At 44.0% G+C, this 25,104-nt stretch overlaps 1 protein-coding gene and 1 long non-coding RNA gene across 4 annotated transcripts in view; one reads left to right on the forward strand and one right to left on the reverse strand.

The window, feature by feature from the left end:
* LOC306922674 overlaps positions 1-25,104 on the forward strand; it is an 86,758-nt gene that overhangs the window by 4,219 nt on the left and 57,435 nt on the right. The gene's annotated exons all lie outside the window — the stretch shown is intronic.
* cnnm2b (cyclin and CBS domain divalent metal cation transport mediator 2b) overlaps positions 1,337-25,104 on the reverse strand; it is a 53,589-nt gene continuing 29,821 nt past the window's right edge. Inside the window, exons 2-8 of one of the 3 annotated variants that reach the window (XM_079500388.1) lie at positions 15,307-15,450; positions 13,397-13,534; positions 10,374-10,543; positions 10,195-10,288; positions 7,378-7,440; positions 4,229-4,410; positions 1,337-2,691 (exon numbers count right to left, since the gene is read on the reverse strand). In XM_079500388.1, coding sequence (XP_079356514.1) covers positions 2,407-2,691; positions 4,229-4,410; positions 7,378-7,440; positions 10,195-10,288; positions 10,374-10,543; positions 13,397-13,534; positions 15,307-15,450 — 1,076 coding nt within the window. In that variant the 3' untranslated portion in view covers positions 1,337-2,406. Of the gene's footprint in view, positions 2,692-4,228; positions 4,411-7,372; positions 7,441-10,194; positions 10,289-10,373; positions 10,544-13,396; positions 13,535-15,306; positions 15,451-25,104 lie in introns of all 3 variants that reach the window. The other 2 variants (XM_079500387.1, XM_079500389.1) reach the window with 2 other exon arrangements.

Consider the following 25,104-nt stretch of genomic DNA (forward strand, 5'->3'; position numbering starts at 1 on the left):
TGTGGAAATTATTGTCAAAACATATTTCAAGAATAATTTCATTGTGAAAGAAATTAACATGCATACATATCTATTTAAGACAAAACAGTAAGTCTCTTCTTTAATAGTTGCCTATCTTTATACAGTACACCTGCAAAGAGCGATACTTTGAAGTTATTACAGATTTCCTTAGGATTTACTATTATTCAAGCCAGAATTATGATAGATTCAACATGTGTTTACCAAGCGGAGTGAATGCTTTAAGTCCTGTTTCAGTCACATTATCTGGTGTTAAATAAGTCAGCCTATAGGCTAGTGAACGAATGGCCAGTCTATGCAAGCTCTGTAGAAAATAGCCTTTTAAGTCTACATGTAAGCTCAACATGAGCTGGACGTGATTGAAGGAAGCCTGACACACACGCACACATTTCCACACAACATACTGTATGGCACACGCACCACCTGAAACTAAGCACGCACGCACGCACGCACGCACGCACGCACGCACGCACGCACGCACGCACACACACACACACACACACACACAGTGGGAAACGAGCTCTGTGTCATTTGTGGACATATTTAATGTCGAGGTTGCTTTTTGTGAAGTTGATGATGCTCAACATGTTAGATGAGGTCATTAATACTGTGCAATTATCAAGTTTGATTATCTGTAAAATTGGTAACAATAAGAAACATATTAAAGCCTGATCTATGCTTAGTTGCACATCGCGTCTCGCACTGGCAAAAAGGCGATCTACAAGCTCGCCATCGTGAGCTTGTAGATTGTTACATTTTCAGGTGCAAGACACCTGCAGCGGACAAAAGTATAAGTCAGGTGTAACTCCACATTCATTTGTGCCGAGTCGGCACTTTCAACACAACCGCCCTCCCTAATCCCCTGAACAGTATCACAGACTTGTCTAAATAATTTGTTAGGGGCCAAAACTCCCATATCAAAAGCATAACTGAAGCTGTGTTTGAGGTCAAAGGGTGTATGATCATACATACAGCATGAGAGGGGAGAGAGAGAGGGGGGGGGGGGGGGGGGGGGAGAGAGAGAGAGCGAGAGAGAGAGAGCGAGAGAGAGAGAGGAGAGAGAGAGAGAGAGAGGAGAGAGAGAGGGAGAGAGAGAGAGGGAGAGAGAGAGAGAGAGAGAGAGAGAGAGAGAGAAAAACACAAGGACAATTTTGCTTGTGGACTGTTGCAGCTTTTCAAAAAAACAAAACAAAACAAATACACACATACATACAGTACATCCGTACAAATATATCTGTCAATTTATAATACAGTGATTTATTTTAATTATTATTATTATTATTATTCATAATCATCTTTTAAATAAATTGTGGTTCATTGCACTTTGTTAAAATAATTAATTATATGATTTAAGGCAATAGTGTGATTCTTTTTTTTTAAAAAGGTGTAAAAGATATTGTACCATAAGCCTGATTTAGGATAATAGTAAAAAATAACAAGATCTGTAATGTACATCTGTAAAGGACCCTCACCTATTCATATACATGAATGCATGTGCATCTCTACAGTATATATATGTAGCATGTCTTTTTGATATGACACGTGTACCCCACACGCTCATGCATGTTTTGCAGGCCATTTTGTCATATCCGTCTCCACACATACATACATATATACATACATTTCTTTATAAAATAAATAAATACAGGAAAACATTCTTGGTTCATGGTTTCTTTCAAAGCGGTATCCGGTACAGTCTTTGACCAACCATTGCTTGTCTGCTTGTACGGGTGCCTGATTTGAGTGTTTCGAGTTGGGTTTTAACAGTCAACTGAGCCTCCCTGAAAAACGCACTGATGGGGAGTATTTTCGTGTGTGTGTGTGTGTGTGTGTGTGAATTATATGGAGTGTATTATAAGTGGGGACCAAAGTCTTTGGTCTGAGGAAAAGGTGGCGTGCGTGCGTGCGTGCGTGCGTGCGTGTGTGTGTCAGTGAGCATATCGGGGGAAGGGTTTGGACTCGCATTCACACTGTTGTCCAGCTGGTCCAACTCTCCACTATGGAAGTGATCGATTGTCCCAAACAATGAAGCTCAGTCAAAGTGTTGTCCAAGCGCACCCTCTGTAAGAGAGTGCAGTACAAACAAGGGGTTCAGGTAGCGATGAACCCAGGACCCCCAACACTCCCTTAAAGGTCCTCACAGGCTGGGGGAGAGGGGGGGCAGGGGGGGGGGGGGGGGGTTGTTGGTTCGAGTTTCCCTAATCTCCATCCTCACCCATCCCTCCATGTTTGTCAACAAGACAGGCTGGAGCTTCTGGGTGGGGGTAGGGGGGGCATGGGTGGGAGGCGGGCATGCAGGTGTTGGCTGTATAGGCCCACTGAATGAGGGCTCGACCGGGTCTGTCCTCTCCTCCTGTCCTCCCGATGTCCACCGGGGCTCTGCGGGGGCTAGACGGGTCCCTCGTTGTGGGCACTGTGGTTACTTCTGCTAAGGCCCACACAGTTCTGCTGCTGGTTGAGCAGGTGGGACGACTCGTTGGCGACCGCTGTCACGACGGCCGAGGTGACGCTCCCCGCGCAGACGGTGGTCACGACGGTGGGCGTCTCCTCTCCTCCGTCGTGGAGCTCTGTCAGCGTGGTGAACTCGATCTTGGTGAACTCGCTGTCCGTGGACTGTGGCGTCTTGTCCATGCGTGACGCCATGAGCGCGTTCTGGTACTGCTGACGCGTGACCTGTGGGAACGTCAGACATTGTGTTTACCGTACGGTCAACCGGAAAGATATGTTGGATGTAATGTTTATGTCATACTGTTGTTGATGATGATCAAACTAAACGGTTGATATTAACACTGGTAGTATTGTAGAAATGATAGTATCATGTGTAGGCCCGGGGAATGAAGGTAGCTTGGTGCTTAAGTATATGTTTGTTTTGTGTGTACGTATGTCTTTTATTGTCTCCACCGTAGGGCAGGCCGGAGACTATGTTTTTTGTATATACAAATGACTGTAATGACAGGACATACACAAAGATGTAGAATTCCTCAAGTATCAAAAGTATCGACAAATTGCATAATCCTACTCCAACAAGGAGGAGACAATTAATAGACCACATCTACCCTGAATCGGGTTATTCAAACACAAAAACACAAGACAAAAACAACTAATGAGTAGATAGAAAAAAATAATAATGGTCCACTAACACAAATCACAACAAAACTCAACATGGCTTGCATTGGTCACCCAACAGAGCAAGACATGCATTGAACACGCACACACAGCTCTTCTAACATAGACATACTATAGCCGTGTATTCTTCATGCTTAAACTTAATCAGTCTGGAACAGTATCAAACTGTAAGTTATCTACAAGTGCCATTAAGGGACCCCAAGTTTATATACGCTTTAGGGTTAGGGATTAGGATTTTGAGGGTAATGGTTAGGTTAGGTTTGGCAAAATCACATCTTTTAAGAAAGATTTCTGACCAGTGATGGGGTGAACAATCCAAAGGAATTGATTAGTTCGGACTTCCCCAAAACTGGGAGCAGTAGTAGCAGTGCTCAGGAGGTAGGGTGTCCTTGAGCAAGACACTGAACTCCTAATTGCTCCTGATGATCAGGTTGTTGCTTTGCATGGTGTCCTCCACTGTCGGTGTGTGAATGTAAAGAACCTTGAATTAATTAAGGCACTATATTTCTAATAATAATAATTCTCTAATAAAATACTACTGGGAGCTTAACCCATTTTGGGCGGGAACCCCTTTTTGTGTTTTAAAGCATTATGTTATACTTTAGCTATTGAAAAATAGCTAAAGTTTTTTTTGAAAAATCGTGAAAATGTGCCTCAAATCTTTGAACATATATTCTTTTCAGAGTTTCAGTTTTTAACTCAAATCTTTACTTCCGGGGGTCCCTGGAACAACATATTTTCAGATGGGGGTCGGCGGCATATTACATAATTTCTGGGGTCCTTTGACATGAAAAATTGAGATCCACTGATATATAAAAATACATTTTAAAAAGACTTTTTAAATTTCGACGTCAGGCCTAAATGGGTTAAGAACGGTGTGCGGACATCCTACCTTCTTTCTGTATGTACTGTATATTCTTTTGTTCAGCACCCGTCAACTTTTTTTGAGATGAGCGTGCTTCCATTTTGGATACTATATAAATGCACCATTTCCCCATTTAACACTGCTTCTGACACCCCAACAATGATGGTAAGACAAACGTGTGTGTGTGTATGCATGTGTGCGTGCGTGTGAGAGAGATACCTTTATATACTGTAGGTCTGAGCCGGCCCTGACTGAGTAGTCAGGCACATAGATCTGCAGAAAGGCATTGAGCTGGTTGTTACTGCTGGCCAGGGTTGGGGTGATCTGGGCATCTATCCGATCACTTCTATTCAAAGAGTCTGAGTGGTTGAGTCCAAACGGTCGCGGTGGAGACTTATTCTCTGTAAGGAGAATACAAGAGGCTTTTAATTTAAACACATGAAGCACATTGTGGATGGGCTTCATGAAGTCTGAGTTATCACTCTTTTCTGTGGTTGTTCCTACGTTACAGGAAAGGACACATACACATGCACGCACACGCGCACGCGCACACACACACTGGAACTGGAACAGTCTGTGTGGAAAGAGGGCGAGGTGAATTTCCCGGGCTCTCGCGAGATGTCGGTCGGTCTCGCGGGAAGTCGGTCGGAATTGACCTCGCCCCTGCTGCGCCTGCAAGGGTCAATTTTTTGACTTTCAAACAAAATAAGCGAAACAATAAAACCATTAAAGGGGAAATCGTCTTTTTGTGTATCATATGGCTGAAGCTATGACTAAACAACTACAAAAGTGTGCTCCTTGGAGCACAGATCTCCGCCAGGCCGGGTTGCCTTCCCAGGGCTGTGTCAGTTGTGGGGTGTACTAGCTGTGTATGAAATATTTTCATTTCATTTCACTGTTCACATTTGTGGTGCCCCCTATGGGCAGAAGTGAGAGCGGTTTTGGAGGTGCGCTTTACAGAGGCCCCTCACCACTTTGGGTATTAGTAGTTGCGCTCATGATATATGGCGTTTTCTTTTGTAAGAATGAGCCCTGCGGCACAAATTTGTGAAGGCAATTACAGGAAAACAGTATGGCGTGTCAACAACCTGTGGTCATTGTCACATGTCATTGTCACATTGTCCAGCGGTGCACAAGATTAGCTGCTCACCAGGTGTTGAATTACCCGTAACATTCCACGGCAGGTTTTGTACATAACTGCTTCCTTAGCCCCAAAGGGTTGTTACATCAGAGCACTGGTGAATGTAATTGACATTGTTCCAAGTTAGACATCAGATAACAAGTATAGTTTCTTGCTGTTAAACTTAATCTATATGGGTTCTTTAGAGTGGGGGTGGGTTTCATAGGTAATGAGTCGGTGGTCTCCAGCGATGCTGTCGGCCCCCGAATAGATTACTTGTTCTTTTTTTGTTTTGTTTTAATTAAAGCAAGATTATGTTTTCCACTTCTTAAAGAAGCCTAGTAGAAAATTATACACAACAAAGTGGAAAAGGCTTGGGCAGGCTAATGCTACTATTCTGACTGGAATGTATGTAATCCCATGTTTGAGAGAGAACGTGTGTGTGTGTGTGTGTGTGTGTGTGTGTGTGTGTGTGTGTGTGTGTGTGTGTGTGTGTGTGTGTGTGTGTGTGTGTGTGTGTGTGTGTGTGTGTGTGTGTGTGTGTGTGTGTGCGCGTGTGTGTGCGCGTGCATAGCTGTGTGTGTACGTGTGACCTCTATAGGCATCCATGCAGACCAGACGCAGTCGGCCAAAGACCCGGCATGTGAACTCTTGTGCATTAGTACTCTACTTTAGAGGGGCCAGGTCAATACAGCAATACTATTGTGTGTGTGTGTGCGTGGGGGGGGGGGGGGGGGGGGGGGGGGGGGGGGGCGACGACATGACTGGACCTATCTGCACGTGCACATGCACAGTCAGACGTGTTCTCTCCTCATACAAATAGTGGGGGCCACCTGCAGAAAGAACAAGTAAGCGGTGCACTGCGGGTCACATGAGGTAGAGTAGCCGAAAAACAAACACTGAAGTGTTAATTGAAAGTCGCCCGTCAGGGTCCATTTGTACACTTTCAGACTTAAAGTGAACACTCCACATTTGTCTGTGAATGGTAATACAATATTAATAGACACAGTAAAATCCTCAATGTTCATTTTTTAGTGCTGCACAATTCTTGCTCAAATGTGAATCTCGATTGTCCTCCACAAGAATTGAGATCACGATTCTCACACGATTCTCGTTTTTTCCATGAAAATATTTGTCTTTAGTCTGTAGTTGCTGGACATTACTACATTCAAATTGTGGCACTTGGACCCAACTACTGTGGCTTTAAACAGACAACATCAAAGTGCTGCTTTGACTTAAACCTCTCGTAAAGTATCTCTCTTGTAGCAAAAACGTAAGAGTAACTCAAATGAATTTGACCGCCAACTAGTGCCGCACGATACTTGCTCAAATTCAGAAATTAGATCTTTTCTTGATTAATCGCGCAGCACTAGTTAATTTATCGATTTGAAGGGGTGGAGAATGTGAATGCACATGGGTGCGACAACACTGTGGTTGTCTGGAGGGGGGGGGGGGGGGGGGGGCTGTAACTGTAGGTCTTGTTTATGTAGTTTGAGGGTTAAGGGGGCCTCCAGTCTCCGACACCATTCACCCACTTGACTAATGGCTCTGGAGAAGAAGGTGTTAAGTCTGAAACCGTCTCAATTTCTTTCACTTTTTCCACTTCTCTTCTCTTCCCTTCCCTGTCTTTTTCATAAATATACAGTGCTGTATATATACATGCTTTTGAGCAACTGTTAACGTTTTCACACGTGCACAGGTGCACTCACTTAACGCTAACGGTCATGAAGTCACCTCAAACACAAGTCAGCAGCACCAAGCAAACACAGAGAATGAGAAGCAAACAAAAGAAAGTATATAAAAATAAAATAAAAAACAACACACGTCGCTTGTGGATGTTAAAAGCATGACATGTAAAGTTTAAGTGTGCTTGTGATGCGACAAAACATGCTGCATTGGTGTTAGCTGAAAGGAGGGATGGGATAAATAGACGAGGGCTGTGTCCGAAATAACTCACTCAGTCACTACTCCCTACTCCCTATGCAGGGAATTCTATTTAGAGTACTATGTAGTGAACTCATCGGCAAAATGCAGGAAAAAAATAATTGGTACCCTACTCTTCACAATGCATTGTGGGATACAAACGTGATTCACTATAGTATAGATGATATACTACTCACTATACATTCAAACGACACCAAATAGAATGGAGTAATGACTATAGTATAGTGCACTATAGTGCAGTAGTAGTGAGTGATTGGGACACAGCCAATCAGTGAAGGAAATGAGGAAGACAAGGGTACATTACCTGGAGATCCTGCTAATGACTCAGCCCTACTGACAACAAATGTGCGAGACAGAGACAGAGGGACTGGAAGGAGAGAGATGAAGAAACACATGAGGGGGTGGGAGGGGAGGGGATGGGAGGGAGGGAGGGAGGGAGGGGAGAAGTCTGTCACCACAGGTGAGGAATAATTATGCAGAAAAAAGAAACCGCCTGAAAAATCTGGGGTTGTTGTTAAAGACGCCCGAAACGGCTGCATTGAATTTGAATATGACAGTACTTACCTATCTGCTGAATTACCATTGACTGTAACTGTATGATAAAGTCAAACAATACCCAATGGCTTGTGAACTACCACTGAATCATGCTCCATCTTTTGCACTTCACACCAGAATATTATGCTGTTGTTGTACCGCAGTGCTGCTGTAATCACCCCTCCGTGCACAGCAAGGCCAATCGACTAGTGCAATTGACGCAATTCTACCCTTTGGCCAGCAGGCGTCTCTGACATCCCATTCAACCAAATAGCTGCATGCAGTTTATGAATGAGTAGCTGTGGGGGCTCTGCAGAATAAAGGACATTACTGTGTGACAGCATTGTCAGAGAAGAGATGCCATGTCAGCGCAGTGCCAAGGACTCCCACTAAATTTCTAATAAGAGCTTGGTACTTCTCACTGCAGGACCACTCACTCACAGAGAGGCTTTGCTCTGGATGTGTTGACCGTCGCAGAAAGTAGCCATTGTTGTCCTATCCCTCTAGTCTAGCACTTATTTGCAGGGTATTCCATCATTGAGGAACCACAAGTGGAGGTGAAAGAAATACACTATATCTTTGCTGCCTTGGTGTTGGTGACACAGCCAACCAAAGTGCTAACCTGAATAACAGCGTCTGATCTGGGTCACATCAGACCATGTGGTGCTATCCATAGAAGGGCCAGCTTCTGTCGCAGCCATTTAAGCCTAATTCATACTTTGTCCTGTAACGCTCGAGATTGTGCGACGACGTATACATTCACGTTATCCCTTGTTCTGAATGCTGAATCCGTCTGTAATCGTCTGTGCTTTATCTCCATCCAATTATGAAAATAAATCACACAATTATGGTGGACTGCTCCTTTCCCTATATAAGACCTCTTTGTGCTCTTTGTATGTGCACAAGTTACTCGGGAGTACACACTGGGCTGGACTGACAACTCTGTGGACTGTGGCCCTCTAGTACAGGAAGGGACAGAGCAAACTGTTCTTTGCTGTGGTCTGTTGAGGGGGGGCTGGGGGGGGGGGGGATGCCAACAAAATAAGCTGGTGGTTAAGCCTGGACAGTCTGGAGGTGGTTGCGGGGGGAGGGGGGGGGGGGGGGGGGGTGCATGAGGAGGTAGCTGGACGCTGTCCTGGAGAACCCCTCTCATTCCCTCTGTGATGTGCTATTGGGAATGAGGAGCCACAGATTTACCCCCACCCCCTGGCATGCCACAAAGCCACTTGGACGGACAGTCCTTTGTGCCAGTAGCCATCAGGCTCCACATCCAAGCCTGACCCCCCATATGTTCTGTCCTGTTTCTTTGGAATTACTGGCACACACTTGCACATGGGCTACTGGGATGTGTACTACAGGATGCCTGTTAAAAACGAACCGGGGCAATTTTAATGCAGTCACGCAACGCGGGCAGTGGAGCCACCCTTCATTGATTAAAAAGGGAACATTCCCTGACGGTGACGGAGACGCGACGTTGTCACACTGTTGACAGTCTGTACAATGTACATACAGTATATTAATTCATATATTAACTGGAGATAGATGTAAATTCATGCATATATTAATTTACTAGTGATAAATGATATATTGATACTTATATTTACTGATAGAATATACTTAATGATAGAATATATATATATATCAAGTTAACGCAGTCCGACCAAGTGCAGATACAGCATTTAGTATCAGACACTGTGTAATTATTTGATTTTGATTTGATCTCACTCACATCTCTTTACCTATCCTATGATTAACCAGCTCAGTGGCCTTGTGGTTACAGTGTCTGCCCTGAGACTGGGAGGTCGGGGTTCGATCCCCGGCCGGGTCATACCAAAGACTCAACATCACGGGTTGGATTGGGGTAAGTCCTGGCGACATACTAGCATCATGTCCAGGGGGTGTACTTGTACATCACGCTGTCTCACACTACAGAAACAGGAGATAGGCTCCTCATGGGGGTCTTTCCCTATTGCTGATTTTTGAGTGGTGTAAACCACTCCTACGACTGGCTTTGTTAGTTTACGTGTCTGTCTGTCTGTCTGTGCTCAAAAAATGAGCATGGTTGCTACGGTCACCCAGTTCACCCGGGTGTGATTTCATTACGTCAGACATTACGTCAGATCAGAGCTGATCAGGCTATATAAGACCTTACACCACTCAGTTCACACGGGTGTGATTTTTTATTTTACCCTTTAGCTTCTCCTTTTGAGGTTGATGAAATGTTGAAGTAAAAGCAATATACAGAGGCCTTGGTTAGAGTGTCCGCCCTGAAACTGGGAGGTCGGGGTTCGATCCCCGGCCGGGTCTTACCAAAGACTGTAAGAATGGGACCCAATGCCTCCCTGCTTGGCACTCAGCATCAATGGGTTGGATTGGGGCGGTCATATCAACTAATCAAATGTTTCCCGAGCATGGCACGGCTGCAGCTCACCGCTCCTTGGCTGCGGCTCACCGCTCCAAGAGATGGGTCAAATGCGGAGAACAAATTTCACTGCGGTAACGTGTGTGACAAATCGACTTTGATACAATCTTGAATGCAGTCTTTCTATAGACAGACTATGAATGACGGGAAGGTAGATGCCTTTACCTGGTGAAGATGTGAGCGCCAACATCCCGTAGGAGGAGAAAGGCCCTGCTTCGAACTTCATTCCCTCTTTCCCAGCCTCCACCTCCACCTTTCCCTATGGGACAAGTGATTATTATACAATCTTTCTCGTCGTGTTTTTATTTCTGACGACCTGTCCTACGTGTCCACAATCCACACACCTGGAGGATGAGTATGAAATAGTCAACAGGCTTGTTCCTGTGGAAGAGGTAATGTTCAGGAGCCCGCTTGTTCTTCTCGTCGTACTTCAGATCCTGGATGACGGTGGGGTGCTTTAACAGACGCAGGAGGATCCTTTCTGACATCTGCACCGGCCCAAACGGCTCAACCTCTAGAAAGAGAGATAAAAAGCCAAACAATATCACCATAACGCATTTCAAACAATGCTATCTCACCGCTGCATTGTGAGCACAGTACTTTACACAGGCTGACTAAGGAGTATTAAAGGGACACTTCACCCTTTTTGCAAAAAGAAAATATGTTAATGACGTTTAGAAGATTTAGAACACTTTCCTGTGGTCTTTATGTGTCTAATATGTGGTTTTAGATATTTTCGATTTTAGCAGTGTCCACCATAGACATATGAACCTCTTCCGGCTCTGGGGCGCGTGTCAAAATTGAAGGCACAATTCTCCCGAGATTCCTTGCAAAGCATGAGCGGAAGCTTGTCAAGCTTCTGTGTGCGTAACATAAGTCCCGGAAAAGACATGCTGTGATTGGCCAGTAGTCACTTGAGTGACAGCGAGATACATGGAGGAGTCGCATGAGTGAGGTCACTAGGGCAGCAACGCAGCGTGCCCTCAGCGCTTCCTCTATGGCACTTCCATTTGACTTCCAGCCTTCATTGGAGACACATCGCTCCAATGAACTGCAGCGGCCAGTGAGGCATCTATTTTTTTCCTATCTATGGTGTCCATGATGTTATGGACACTGGGTTCACTTCCTTCCTGGACTACAATTCCCATAATGCTTTCATTGCTTTGGTGCACTGTAGTCCAGGAAGTAAGTGAGCCCAGTGTCCCTGCTAAAATCTAAAATATCTAAAACCACATATTACACACATAAAGACCCCAGGAAAGTGTTCTAAATCTTCTAAACGTCATTAACATATATTTTTTTGCAAAAAGGGTGAAGCGTCCCTTTTTAGTTTTTAGTTTTGACAATTTCTCCCCCTTTTCTCCGTGCCAATTCTCAAATTGCCCACACACTTGTGTATAGTCTTGTCACCGGTCACCCCTACTGGTTGGTCTCTTGACTGGTTGGTCCTACAGATAGTACTGAAACCACATCCCTCCACCTAAACACATGGCCTGACGCTTCTTTTCACTGTGCCAGTGAGGAGCCTCACCGGGAAGATGTAGCGTACACAGAATAGACAATTCCTCACAGTTAAACACGCCTGCTGACAGGCACCCTTGACCAAAGACAACGTTTTCCCACCCAACTTCCCTCTGGCAAACATATATAAAGGTCTTAACACACCGGGCATGATTTTCTTTTCATGCGAATAATTAATGTGTGAGGTTTAATTGCAAGCCCTATTCCACCCGAGTTCGAGAAAATGTGTTCTTGGCGCTGGAAGTATTAAATTGTGTTACCAGAAGCTGCTTCTCTAGTGGTGTATGTAACCATGTTCAGAAGACATAACTGCTGAGCCAAGCTGGACAGGTTATTATTGGTGCTAATAATGTTCCGCACTCCGCAGTAGCATTTTGTTCAGCCAAGCCAGATGTTAATGTAGATAATACTTGTCCTGTATGAACTGACTTGAGCTGCTTTATTGTGAGCAACCTGTAACTTTTTCTAATCAGATTTTGTAGCCGACTAGTGTTCTAAATGAGAACCAGAACCAAGTAGATCGTGCTCGCATAGATCTACGTGCGCGTTGTCCCACTAGCTAACCCTATTACTAACCCTAACACTATATCTGAAGTCCTTAAATCAGAAACCTAACCGTAGTCTTAACCAGCCACATAAGTAAACATACACATGTTATATAGCGCAGTTTCATGACGTTTTCGCTTCGGTGGCAGTCATTTCACTTCCGCGTTTCCTAGTCGCCTAATCGCGGTAGGCAGTATGTAGAAAATGTCCAGTAGGCTTCATTGCATGGTCTTGATAAGTAACCTACTGGCGATTATGGGTTGATAACGTTCGAAGTGGGTGGATCTATACTGACCGGGATTGGTCAAGTTCAAGTTCAAATACGTACAAGGCCAGTCAGCTCCTTCAAATCTATGGCGGTGATATGTGGCATCTGGCTGCTGGCTCCACCACCAGGAACTAAACTCCCTAATAGCCTTTAGGGGGTTCTTAATCAATGCTTAGCTGCTAGGTCAAAGTTCTAAAGCAAATCCAACTGCAGCCGAAGGTATAATAATCAACTGCTGCTACTGGAGAAGTCGGCCACTCCACATTCAGAAATCCGTTTCCCAAGGGAAAGCGGGTGACATTTTTCACATTTTACTCTCAAGTACATCAACTTCTGTGAGAACCCCGACCATAGGCCAAAACCGTTGGAAGTGATGTCATTGAGGAAGTAGTGTAAACAAACAGGGTGGTGTTTTTAAAGCTGTGGGCTAAGATCGCAACTCGTAACCTCTTAGTTCATGACATGCAAGCAAATAGTTGCCAATGTTTTTTAGATCTGCGCGCAGTTCACACAGACATCCCGCGCCGTGTTCCTGAGAGGCCTAGCACCTCCTGCAAGCACACATGCCCGCAGTGCACGTGCTAATACTGTGCACGCACGCACGCACGCACGCACGCACGCACGCACGCACGCACGCACGCACGCACGCACACACACACACACACACACACACACACACATATATGTTAACACCCACTCACCCACAAACTTGCCAACACACTTGTTGAATGCTTACACAAATCATTCCCTTACACACAGTCTGACAACGCACAGATACACATATCCATTCAACACACATACTCACTGCTCCCCACAACCACTTCCCACAAACACAACACAAAACTTGTGCACGCACGCACGCACGCGCACACACACACACACACACACACACACACACACACACACACACACACACACACACACACACACTCACACTCACACTCACACTCACACTCACACACACACACTTTCCCCACAGAGAAGGACTGAGGGCACACTGGGGGAAGTCAAGCAGCAACGCAGCCCACTTGCCTGTTGCTAGGAAACGTAGGGTAGCCAGCAGAAGCTGAGGTGATATTTTAACCTTCATTTCATTGTCGTTGGGTTTGAAGGCTGAGAAGTCCTGTTTTCTCTCCCGATGGGTGATTTTCTTCTTAGTTTTATTGTCAGCTGAGGGGCAAAAAAAATAAGTCAAAATCAAACCTGAGTGTATATAATAAAACAGAAAGGCCCACAGCCAGGAATACTGGAGTTGGTAGGGCTGTCACCATTACACCTTTAATACTGGAGTTGGTAGGGCTGTCACCATTACACCTTTAATACTGGAGTTGGTAGGGCTGTCACCATTACACCTTTAATACTGGAGTTGGTAGGGCTGTCACCATTACACCTTTAATACTGGAGTTGGTAGGGCTGTCACCATTACACATTTAATACTGGAGTTGGTAGGGCTGTCACCATTACACCTTTAATACTGGAGTTGGTAGGGCTGTCACCATTACACCTTTAATACTGGAGTTGGTAGGGCTGTCACCATTACACATTTAATACTGGAGTTGGTAGGGCTGTCACCATTACACATTTAATACTGGAGTTGGTAGGGCTGTCACCATTACACATTTAAGTTGACAATTAATTGTCTTTTTGGCATTTGGAAATTGGAACGAATAGGAATTACATTTCTGTTTGGCTTTGAGGCTTCGTAAAATAAAAAAGTGCACAGGGCAGATATGACAAATAACTGAAATATATAGAAATTACTGGCATACCGGTATACATTTTATATTTAAAAAGATAGCGGAAATAGCTGCTACAGAAGCTTACAACGTGTCACAAAGTGACTATTTTGAAAGTGAAAAATGTTCAACATGGACAACATGACAAAATAATTGTGATCATCTCTAATGATTGCTATTAGACGATTATGTAATAATTGTGACAACGCTACTAGTTGGTAGTCCTGGGTTGTGGGGTGACTAAACTGAAGTAACCTTAACCTATATTGCTTTTTCAGGAAATTAAGCTGTGGAGAACTTCTTAGAACTAAAAGAGTTGGGGGGTGCACTACATTGTTAGCTTACCACATTCTTAGCATAACTTAAAGCTGTATGTATGTTTTCAAGTGACATACGGAATGGCACAAATGTCTACATGCCTTTAAACATACCGTACCATGACGCTTCCACTAATAGCCCAGACATTTAGTTTATAAGCGATTCCCCCGACCCCTGCACCACTTACTGGAGGTTGGCACTTCTTTTAGTGTGTTCATTAGGGGTTTCATGATATGTGAATTATTGAGGTTGGCACTTCTTTTAGTGTGTTCATTAGGGGTTTCATGATATGTGAATTATTGAGGTTTGCACTTCTTTTAGTGTGTTCATTAGGTTTCATGATATGTGAATTATTGAGGTTGGCACTTCTTTTAGTGTGTTCATTAGGGGTTTCATGATATGTGAACTATTGAGGTTGGCACTTCTTTTAGTGTGTTCATTAGGTTTCATGATATGTGAATTATTGAGGTTGGCACTTCTTTTAGTGTGTTGATTAGGGGTTTCATGATATGTGAATTATTGAGGTTGGCACTTCTTTTAATGTGTTGATTAGGGGTTTCATGATATGTGAATTATTGTTATGGGAAGCGAAACAGAACCATAATTAGTTACCTTTGACTGTTACACTGAAGTAACAGTGAGTTTACTGTATATGGAGCAAGCCAGTAAGGGTGTGTGTGTACATGTGCGTGCGTGTGCGTGTATGTGTACAGTATATACAATTTTGCAGACATTAAAACAGTCCAGTACAATGTAGTGTGGCAATTGTAAATAGTCGTATTACATTTTGACATCCGATTTCGGACGCTGCTGCACACCCAGGTGTCTGACTGTCTGGGCTAGTTGGGAAAGCTTGAAGGAGCATGTATGTATCTAGAGAAAACCTACTGTACAAGTCTGTTTCATCCAGAATCTCTGACTTGATGATTTCCTCGATGACATCTTCCAGGGTGACGATCCCCAGAACCTCATAGAAGGGGTCCCCTTCGCCCTCGTTGTTTACCCTCTGAACTATGGCCAGGTGGGATTTACCTAAAGAAAATGAATGAATGCATGCACGTACACGCACACGCACACGCACACGCACACGCACGCACACACACACACACACACACACACACACACACACACACACACACACACACACACACACACACACACACACACACACACACACACAGAGGTTATAACGGTGGGTCTATGTTGTGACAAAGTTCCATATTTCACTCAAGATAAGATTCAGTGCAGGTAAGAAAGGCTGTATGATATGCATGGCAATACAACACAATGCAACACATGCTATGACGTGTATTGCGTACACATTGTACAATGTGAACAAACGTTTATTGCATATTTAAATTAAATTCATAGTACTGCATGTACTGACCCCCCCCCCCCCCCCCCCACACACACACACACACACCCAACCCCTCCCCCCGTCCTTTCCCAGGACCATCCTGTGTGCTGTAGCGTCTGAAAGGGAAAAAAAAGAGAAAGCTCTGCCGTGCACGCAGAGAATACAGTCAGGCAAAAACGCTAAACAAATTCTTTGCCTTTTCTCAGCTTGTGATCATTTAAAAGGAATTTTCCAGAGGCCCGGGCTAATATTAGCCCCTGCAAAATGAAGTTTCCATTCGGCCCCAGCGATATTCTCACCAAGCGAGCAAGTGGGGCCAGATCTGTGTGATCAGATTGTCTTGGAGCGAGTCGTTTGCATGCAGATAGGCCTGGCTGTAAATAATGGGCGAGCCGATGTCTGTGTGTGTGTGACTGTGTGTGTGTGTGTGTGTGTGTGTGTGTGTGTGTGTGTGTGACTGTGTGTGTGTGTGACTGTGTGCGTGCGTGCGTGCGTGCGTGTGTGTGTGCGCACGTGCAAGCGCATGTGTATTTATTTGTGAAGAACACGGATGTTCACTGTTATGGCTGCTACTCTTGGAAGCCAGCCACAGATGTACTTCTTGACTCATCGTCACCAAGCTCGTTTTATTACAATGACTGCACCTGCTTGTACAGCATAGTCATTCATTCATAGGCTAACACACAGTGGTGGTGAGCACTAACTGTATGATACAAATATCTGTCCAATGGGCTATATGCAGATTATGCACACATAATAACTCTTCCTACTTCCGGGCCGCTTAATCCCTACTTCCTTCACAGGTGTTACCAATGATACTAATTAAGACTCTGTTCCATTTAGTGTGCAGTGGTTCCCTTACGGATCCATTTGTACACTCTCAGAGTTACACACCCGTACGGGGCCATTTGGAACCCACTCAAGGACACTTTGAGACCCACTGGTGTAGAAGAGTGGTTCCAGTGAGCCAACACGCTCAATATCAGCACCCTGACTCTGTTTGACCAGAATGGAACAGAGCCCAAGTTCTTTCCAAAAATGGCATGTGTGCCTAGAGCCCATTATGTGGCAGGCTGACAATGAACATTGTTTGGTAATCTCTGGGACTGGGACATAGTTGTTCTCAGAATACCCACCAAGGCCATTGTAGAGCAGTGGTTCCCAAACCTTTTAGCCTGCTGTGACCCAAAATAGGCTTTGCGTCCGTTGAGAGCTTGTCGATTACCTATTTTCACTAGGCCTACTTCTTAAACATTTAGTTTTCTTATTTATTTATGGGATTTCATTGATTTTTTTAATGAAATTTAGAAATGAATGTAATGAAATTACTGAAAAAATCTGAGCTTTTTTGGGAATGTTTTTTTAAAAATGAAAAGTAAAACCAAAATGTGTCCGCAAATCACAAATGGGTCCCGACCCAGCGGTTGGGAAACATTGATGTAGACACATGGGGCTCCATTTTTTTAGCGGTGACGAAAATGGAGCCCCTATTCTCATAATGATGCCAATGACATCTTTAGCATGTTGCTCTATCAGTGAGGGCGGGTTTTACAACAAACAAAAATATAAAGCCCCCCATTTACATTTTAGTAAATGTGGCCCAGGGGTAGAGTGGCTCGTAGAGCAGCCGTTTGGGAACATGAAGTTCCCCGTTCGATTCCTCCGCCATCGGTGTGTGAATGTGTGTGTGAATGGATGAATCAAAATGTAATGCACAATCTATGTAAAGCGCATTGGATAAAAGGCAAGCGCTATATAAATGCATCATTTATAATTTAGTAAAGGTACTAAATGGTAATGGTAAGATTACTCTGTGCCATTAGAGTAATCAGGTCCCAGAAGTCCCTGAGCAAGCAAATACTAGGAACTGCCATGGGGAGGGTGCTCGGCACAGTACAAACAGATCAATGCTATAGTGGAGTGGGTGCACTGACTGTAAACCCAAAGCGTTGGTATAACTCAGTCTGAAAATGTCAAAAATGAACCCGTAATTTGCCTGTAATCTCTCCTTTTCTTTTCTTTTCCCGTAAAGCACTTTGAACTACACCTGATCTCTTGCTTTCGCTTCCTGCCTTGCCAGTGTGGAATTTATTTCACTAACCGGAGGTTTAAATCCAGCTTCCACCAAAACGTCTATCCATGACGTGCTCACTGTTCATATGTAGGCTAATTCATTGCTGTGACAAATAAGCCAAATAGGTTTAGGCTCACAATCTGCTAGAGCAGTGGTTCCCAAACTATTCAGGTCGAGACCTATAAAAGAGAGTTTGCCCGGCCGGGACCCAAACTAGTGGAAACAGTACTGTAGATCGGCTATATTCACTACTTCTGATTTATTTTTGAGTGGTGCAAACCACTCCAATAACCAGCTTTGTCTGTATGTTTGTGTACCTGTGTACCTGTGTACCTGTGTACGTGTCCGTGCACAGGTGAGCATGGTTACCATGGTTAGTGTGTGACGTCACTGACATAGCTGATCAGACTATATAAGACCTTGCACCACTCAGTTCACACGGGTGTGATTTTTTATTCATGGAATGACTTAGATTTGTTTGTTTGTTTTAAAATGCATACATTTCTTTAAAAATAATTAAAAACAGTGTTTTAAATGTACGGAAAGAAAATGGGATTTTTACACGAGTCGTGACCCATAAGAATTGGTCCGTGACCCACAAATATAAAACAGTGTCCCAGAGACCACTGGGAAGGACATCTTCATTTATTAAACCAGCGCATCAATGGGTATTTATTGACTATTGACAGGTCACGTTTGATCAATGACAACAACCATCCAATGTGTCGGAATGTGTGCCAACATGACCTCACCTTTCAAACACAATCTCTCATCTATGCGTAAACCAACTGATAAGGACAGGTGGAGGACACACACACACACACACACACACACACACACACACACACACACACACACACACACACACACACACACACAGGTGTACTTAAGGTCAAGTACCAGTATCATATATGACCTGTCGTAAGACTTATCAACCCGTATCTTACTGATGAAACAACAGGCCAAGAATGACAAACGCTAAAACCAAATGGGAAGCTATTCAATTGAAATGCCATAGAAAAACCTGTTCATGCCATGTTTAGTTTTGTTTATCCTCCAGATTGTCCCATGGGTAACAATGTACCGTAAAGAGACGTTTTAACAAATTCCTCCCACAATGGAAAAATCATACCGCCATCGCGCCAACTATGCTACATGGTTTCCATAACATCTTTTTGAATCACTTGGGATTTGTGGAGTCGATAACAATCACTTATTTAAAGTCATACTGTATAACTCAATGAAACAAGTTATATTTGATATAATCTTTCACTGTCATATTTGTAGTCTTTAAAAAGTATGTATTTATTGCGACGGTAGTCGCAGTTACTATGAAAACCTGCATTTCCCGTCAGTCCATATATGGAGATCCCTGATGTCATCAATATTAAGCCCCCAAGGGGCACGGTGGCACAGTCGGTAGTGCTGTCGCCTCACAGCTAGAAGGTCCTGGGTTCCATTCCCGCTGGGGGTGCTGTGGGCACTGGGGGCGTGTTCCCTCCTCCGCGTCATCAGTGCACATACCCGAGGCGAGGTTGGCGAAAGGGCCTTTCTGTGTGGAGTTTGCATGTTCTCCCTGTGTCCCCTAGGGTAGGTACCCTCACAAAGAACATGCAGTAATCCTGGTCTCTAAACTGGGCAGCCAGGGGGAGGCCAGGGGGAGGTCGGAATAACGTGTTTGCACGTGCTATGTCCGGCTGCTTCTTTTCACGCTGACCCCTGCAGGTGAAAAGAAGCAGCTTGGACTCCTCATAGAAGGGAGCATGAGGTCAGTCCACTGCCCCCCCAGGTTGGCAGAGGAAGTGTAGCGCCCAGGATTACATTAGATAATCGACACTGGGTGAAATAAATGGGTTGCAAAATCGTGGGATAAAAAAATAACAAAAAAATAAAAAATAAGCCCAATGTCTGCCATATATATGGCCATATTGTGACATAATCAGTGTGTTTTCCGCAACGTTAGTCACACATGCAAATGCAAATTAACCAAGTTGGTACAACAAATGGATCTCCATATGTGGAGATGACTATCATATACCTGGATCTCCATATATGAAGAGATGCCCTAAAGTTGCCCCAAAGTTATTAGTCCAACCGCGCCCGAAAATTAAGGCCCGGTCCTACCTGGGCCCTCATCAAACCCTGTACACTCAAGACACTGCCCCCGCTGCCACCCTTAGATCTCCATATATGGAGCTGACCTGTTCTGACATTCCATATCTGACCTCATCAAACCCTGTACACTCAAGACACGCTCCATATATGGCCAGTGCAGAATTCATTCCATATGTTGATCTGACCCCCCCATGCAAAAGGGCCAGCGCTCGCCCAGCAGTCTGCTGCCTGTCACCCAGGCGGATGCGTGCACGCGACCTCGCCCTTAGGTCACTTCTCGCCCTCAGGCGTCTTACTGGTAGTTTACCTCCTGCTTCTCAACTGTGCCGTATTAAGAAGCTCTGTTGTTTCTTACTGGTTTGTGTTTACCGTTCCAAATCCTTGGACTAGGCTGCAGTGTTCCTTGTTGAGCGGAAGGTTCCGTATAGACCTCGCCAGGGGCATCGTCAAAAATACTTCTTTAAATGGATGTTGCACAGCATGACTTTTAAATGAAATAAAATAAAGGGGAAGGCAAATACCACTCTCAACAATAAACTATTGATATTCAATATGGCAAGGTGTAGTATACTATATTACTATGACTCAGACATAATACTGTTTTTTTGAGTGGTGCAAACCACTCCAACAACCAGCTTTGTCTGTATGTTTGTGTACGTGTCCGTGTACCTGTGTACGTGTCCGTGCACAGGTGAGCATGGTTACTATGGTCACTGACATTACGTCAGACCACAGCTGATCAGGCTATATAAGACCTTGCACCACTCAGTTCACACGGGTGTGATTGTTTTTTATGTTGTTGGAAATAACAAAACGATGGAGCTTCCTTGCACAAAAACGAATTTCCCCCACTACGTTTTACACCTGTAAACCTGTGATGTGACTGATGCATATAAATTTTAAGATAAGGGAAGGATCGAAGACCAATCAATCATCTGGACTCTGGAGGAGTCCCGTTGAGGAGAATTTGTAAGAATGTAATAGAGTACAAATACTCAAGAAGTCCGAATTAAGGACTGTAAACCTTTTAAACCAGTGAATATTAACTTTATCTTTACTGTTATAATGTTAAACTTATAACTCTATAGTAATACCTTTTAAGGATAAATACTTTAGAGGAAAACTACCATACTAAAAGGAGAGAATAGGCAGAGTAAAAGTATCGGAGTATACCAGAATACCTTAGAATGAGTTTGACACCAGACACGGAAGAAGACAAGTCACACCAGAGCTAAGGATTTTCCATTTGATATATATTACAAATTACCTCGGGAGAGAAATGGCAGGTCCGTACAGCGTTAAAACGATCTCTCACTGACACATCATCAGTGACCATATTTTATACTGTTATGATAACAAAACAAACTCTGACATAGGAAGTACTCAATTGGAGTTCAGAGGGTAACCAAAAGTGAATTATGGCGACACCTATTGCCGGGAGGTTCACTTGGGACAGTACAACTGACGTGGCAAATCACACTTCCGGGAATCCAGAAAGTGTGACCAAAGGGAATCGTAGTTCTTTTAAGGGTAGATGTAGTTTATAACTGGTTACTGACTAGTTAGTAGGAGACAATTTGTCTGCTCTGGCACCGTACCAAGGCCGAATAACATGTTTTTCACCAGAGGGGCAGATAATGCAAGACGTCAAACAGGAGAAAACAATCTTTTATCTTACTCGCTGACTGGGGGAGAGTGAGATTTAATACTATCTGTTTTACGCTGGGGCAGAAAGGATATGTAAACTCAGTGGGATACAGGGCATGAAAAATACATAGTTATTGAGAACATGGAAACTACCATCCACCAAAAATAACAGATCTACAGATCTAATAACTCAAAATTATCCATCAGTGACAATAAAGTTGAATCAGACAGCGGCTCGTGTCCATATGTGGGCATATACTAATGACTTCAGGAATATCCATATATGGGCATAAAAGAACAAGGGATGACAGAGATCCCCATATATGGTCGTATAGAGGGTATGCGGATGCATAAAGTGAGTGGAAAATCGAATGCAATCAGATAGGACTTTTCTGTCACACATAACTTCCGGGTATGATGATGTGACGTCATGCGCATAGGTCGGATTGGCATTTGTCACAGTCGATGTGCACAATGCACATACTGTCTGTGTCGTGACAGTATCTGCAAAAGTGGCTGTGAGGCAAGGGGAGGGCCTTATAGCCTACAACAGTATGGCAGCACAAAAATGGACACTGTCCCCTGGACCTGTACCCCCTGACACTATCCCTGAACACACACACACACACACACACACACACACACACACACACACACACACACACACACACACACACACACACACACACACACACACACACACACACAACTTGAAGGCAAAAGTGTAAAATGTCTTGCTAGAATATCGCCCTAAGTGCTCTTGTAACACTGGCTCTGGTTCAATGGCTGGTTTAGATTTTTCCTGCTCATCCTGGTACTCCAGCAACACCATGATCCCGAGAAAAAGCTCTAGATCTCACAGAACAAATTAGTTGGACAGATTCTCGAACTCATTCCAAAACACATCTTCTCTCTCTGCCCATTTCAATAGCATCAAGTGGCTCAAAGTTGAGGAAAGAGTCACTCGAATTCAAATGTGTATGGTGGTTCACAGGACTGAAAACAATGTGTATGGTGGTTCACAGGACTGAAAACAATGTGTATGGTGGTTCACAGGACTGAAAACAATGTGTATGGTGGTTCACAGGACTGAAAACAATGCTGCAAGTACCAGATTACTTTTCCAAGGTTAGTGCGGTACATAGTCATGGAACCAGAGGAAGCTCCACCAACTTTGTGCCTTGCCGATTCAAAAGCTGCAGTGATGTAAGTAGGTTTTCAATGTAATGAGTCCCGGGATGCAGGGATGGTCTTTTAGAATTTAGATGAGTCCCAGGGACATGTTATCAGTCCCACTTCAACGACGTTAGGAGTCATATTTTGCCATTTCTTCATTTTATATGGTTATATGGTTATAATGTGGTTATATTCACGTAGAAAACAGAAGAAGAAATGATTATTATAACTAAAGCTAGCAAAATAAACTAGAATAAAAAACAGTACAGTAGTGATGCAGCGGCCGTTGTTTTATTGCATGCCTTAACTATAAACTGCATTTTGGGATGCAAAATGCACCCTATTTTAATCTCTGAAGCTGTATGGGCCAAAGTTCATTTTTGCACTCTGCAGCAGTTGCATGGAATGGTCTGCCCACAAGCATTACATCCATTGGCTCAATGGCTAGCTTTAAGTCCAAGCTAAAGAGTTGGCTTACCAGCAGCTCGACCTAATTTTACAGGGGGGGGGGGGGGGGGGGCAGCATCGGTTCAGGAGGTAGACCGGCCGAGTTATTTTATTTATTAGTGTCGAAGTGTTGAGCAAGACACTGAGCGCTAATTGAATGGATTCCTCTGCCATCTGCGTATGAATGTGTGTGTGTGTGTGAATGTAATGCACATTGTAAAGCAGTATATAAATGCACCATTTACACACACACACACACACACACACACACACACACACACACACACACACACACACACACACACAGACACACGCACGCACGCACGCACGCACGTGCGAGCGCACACACACAGTCCCCATAGTCTTTCACACAGTAGCTCCAAATCATTTAGTTTCACGGTCCCACAAGATGACCGCATACTTTTCCACTTTCCCACAAAAACAAGCCTACATGGCAGAGAAAAATGCACCTACTGTCTTCCACAAATATACTAGAAGGGAAAAAAAATAGTCTGTTTATTCATAGCTCCTAAAGCTGCCATAATCACAGCAGGCTGTCTCTCAGGGGGATCAGAGGTAGAGTGGGGAGACTGACACTCGTGAACCCCTGGAGTCTGGAGCTTGGCAGTGGGCCTCCACTCTGGGAGACAAGACAGCGTGTCCTTATATTATGGAGGCCAGGGGGAGTCCTGAAAGACACCAGTGGTGGAAAGTAACTAAGTACATTTACTTACGTCCTGCAAATATATTAGTGACCCCAGACCCTCTGGTAGAGGTGGTGGTTTAGCTGCTGTTTGCGACCAGCAGTTCAGTTGCCGTTCAATAGATATTGGTACCTTCAATTCCTTTGAGGTTGTAACATACACGTGGAGTCCGACAAATTTGCTGCAGAATTCAGAGTCTTTTAATCAGTCATTTTAGTCATGTGTCTTACCACTGTTATGCTGATGACACCCAGCGGTATTTTGCTTTTAAACCCCCTGACCATAGCAAATTGTCTATTTTAAAAGATTGTCTCTGTCTTCCATTAAAGACTGGATGGCAGAAAATGTTCTCCAATTCCTTATCATAGGCCCTGCTATTATATGTAATGACATAAAGCAGTCCCTGGGTCCTTCATCGGCACACTTAGGAGTGTTATTTGACCAGCGAATGAATTTTGAGCCACATATTAAAAAAGTGGTTCAAACCTGTTTCTTTCAGCTAAGAAATGTTGGCGCTGCACTGCAGCGACATGGGCATAGGGGCTACGCTTGCATGCGGGCCCTTTGTCTAAGACACATTTCTTCCTCGGGAGACAAATAATAAAGAACCTTGACGAAACATTGCCAAAATTAAGTCGCTTTTAACCCCTCGAGATCTGGAACAACTCATTCATGCTTTTATTTCTTCCCGGCTGGACTATTGTAACTCATTATTCACTACCCTTAGTCGCTCCTCAATACACCGCCTCCAGTTGGTGCAGAATGCAGCTGCCAGACTTTTAACGAACACTTTTAGAAGGTCTCATATCACCCCCGTGCTTGCTGCTTTACATTGGCTTCCAATTGACTGCGGAATTGTTTAAAATGTTGTTAATTACTTTTAAAGCTCTCCATGGGCTGTCTCCTATGTACATAACTGAATTATTATCCCCCAAAGCAAATGTGAGAACACTTAGGTCCTCTTAAAGTTCCTAAAACGAAATTAAGAACTAAAGGCGATAGAGCTTTTGCGTTAGTAGCCCTACCTTCAAAAAGCTGCTAAAACCCATTTGTTTTGTAAGCACTTTGGTTTGTTATAGAGCGTCGCAGTCCCGCCCCCTACCCTGGACCAAGAAATGATTCTCCGTTCATTTTCCTCATAGACATTTCAGAAAGTATTTATTTAA

Source organism: Electrona antarctica (genome assembly GCF_951216825.1).
Source record: "Electrona antarctica genome assembly, chromosome: 4".
Classification (NCBI taxonomy): Eukaryota; Metazoa; Chordata; class Actinopteri; order Myctophiformes; family Myctophidae; genus Electrona; species Electrona antarctica.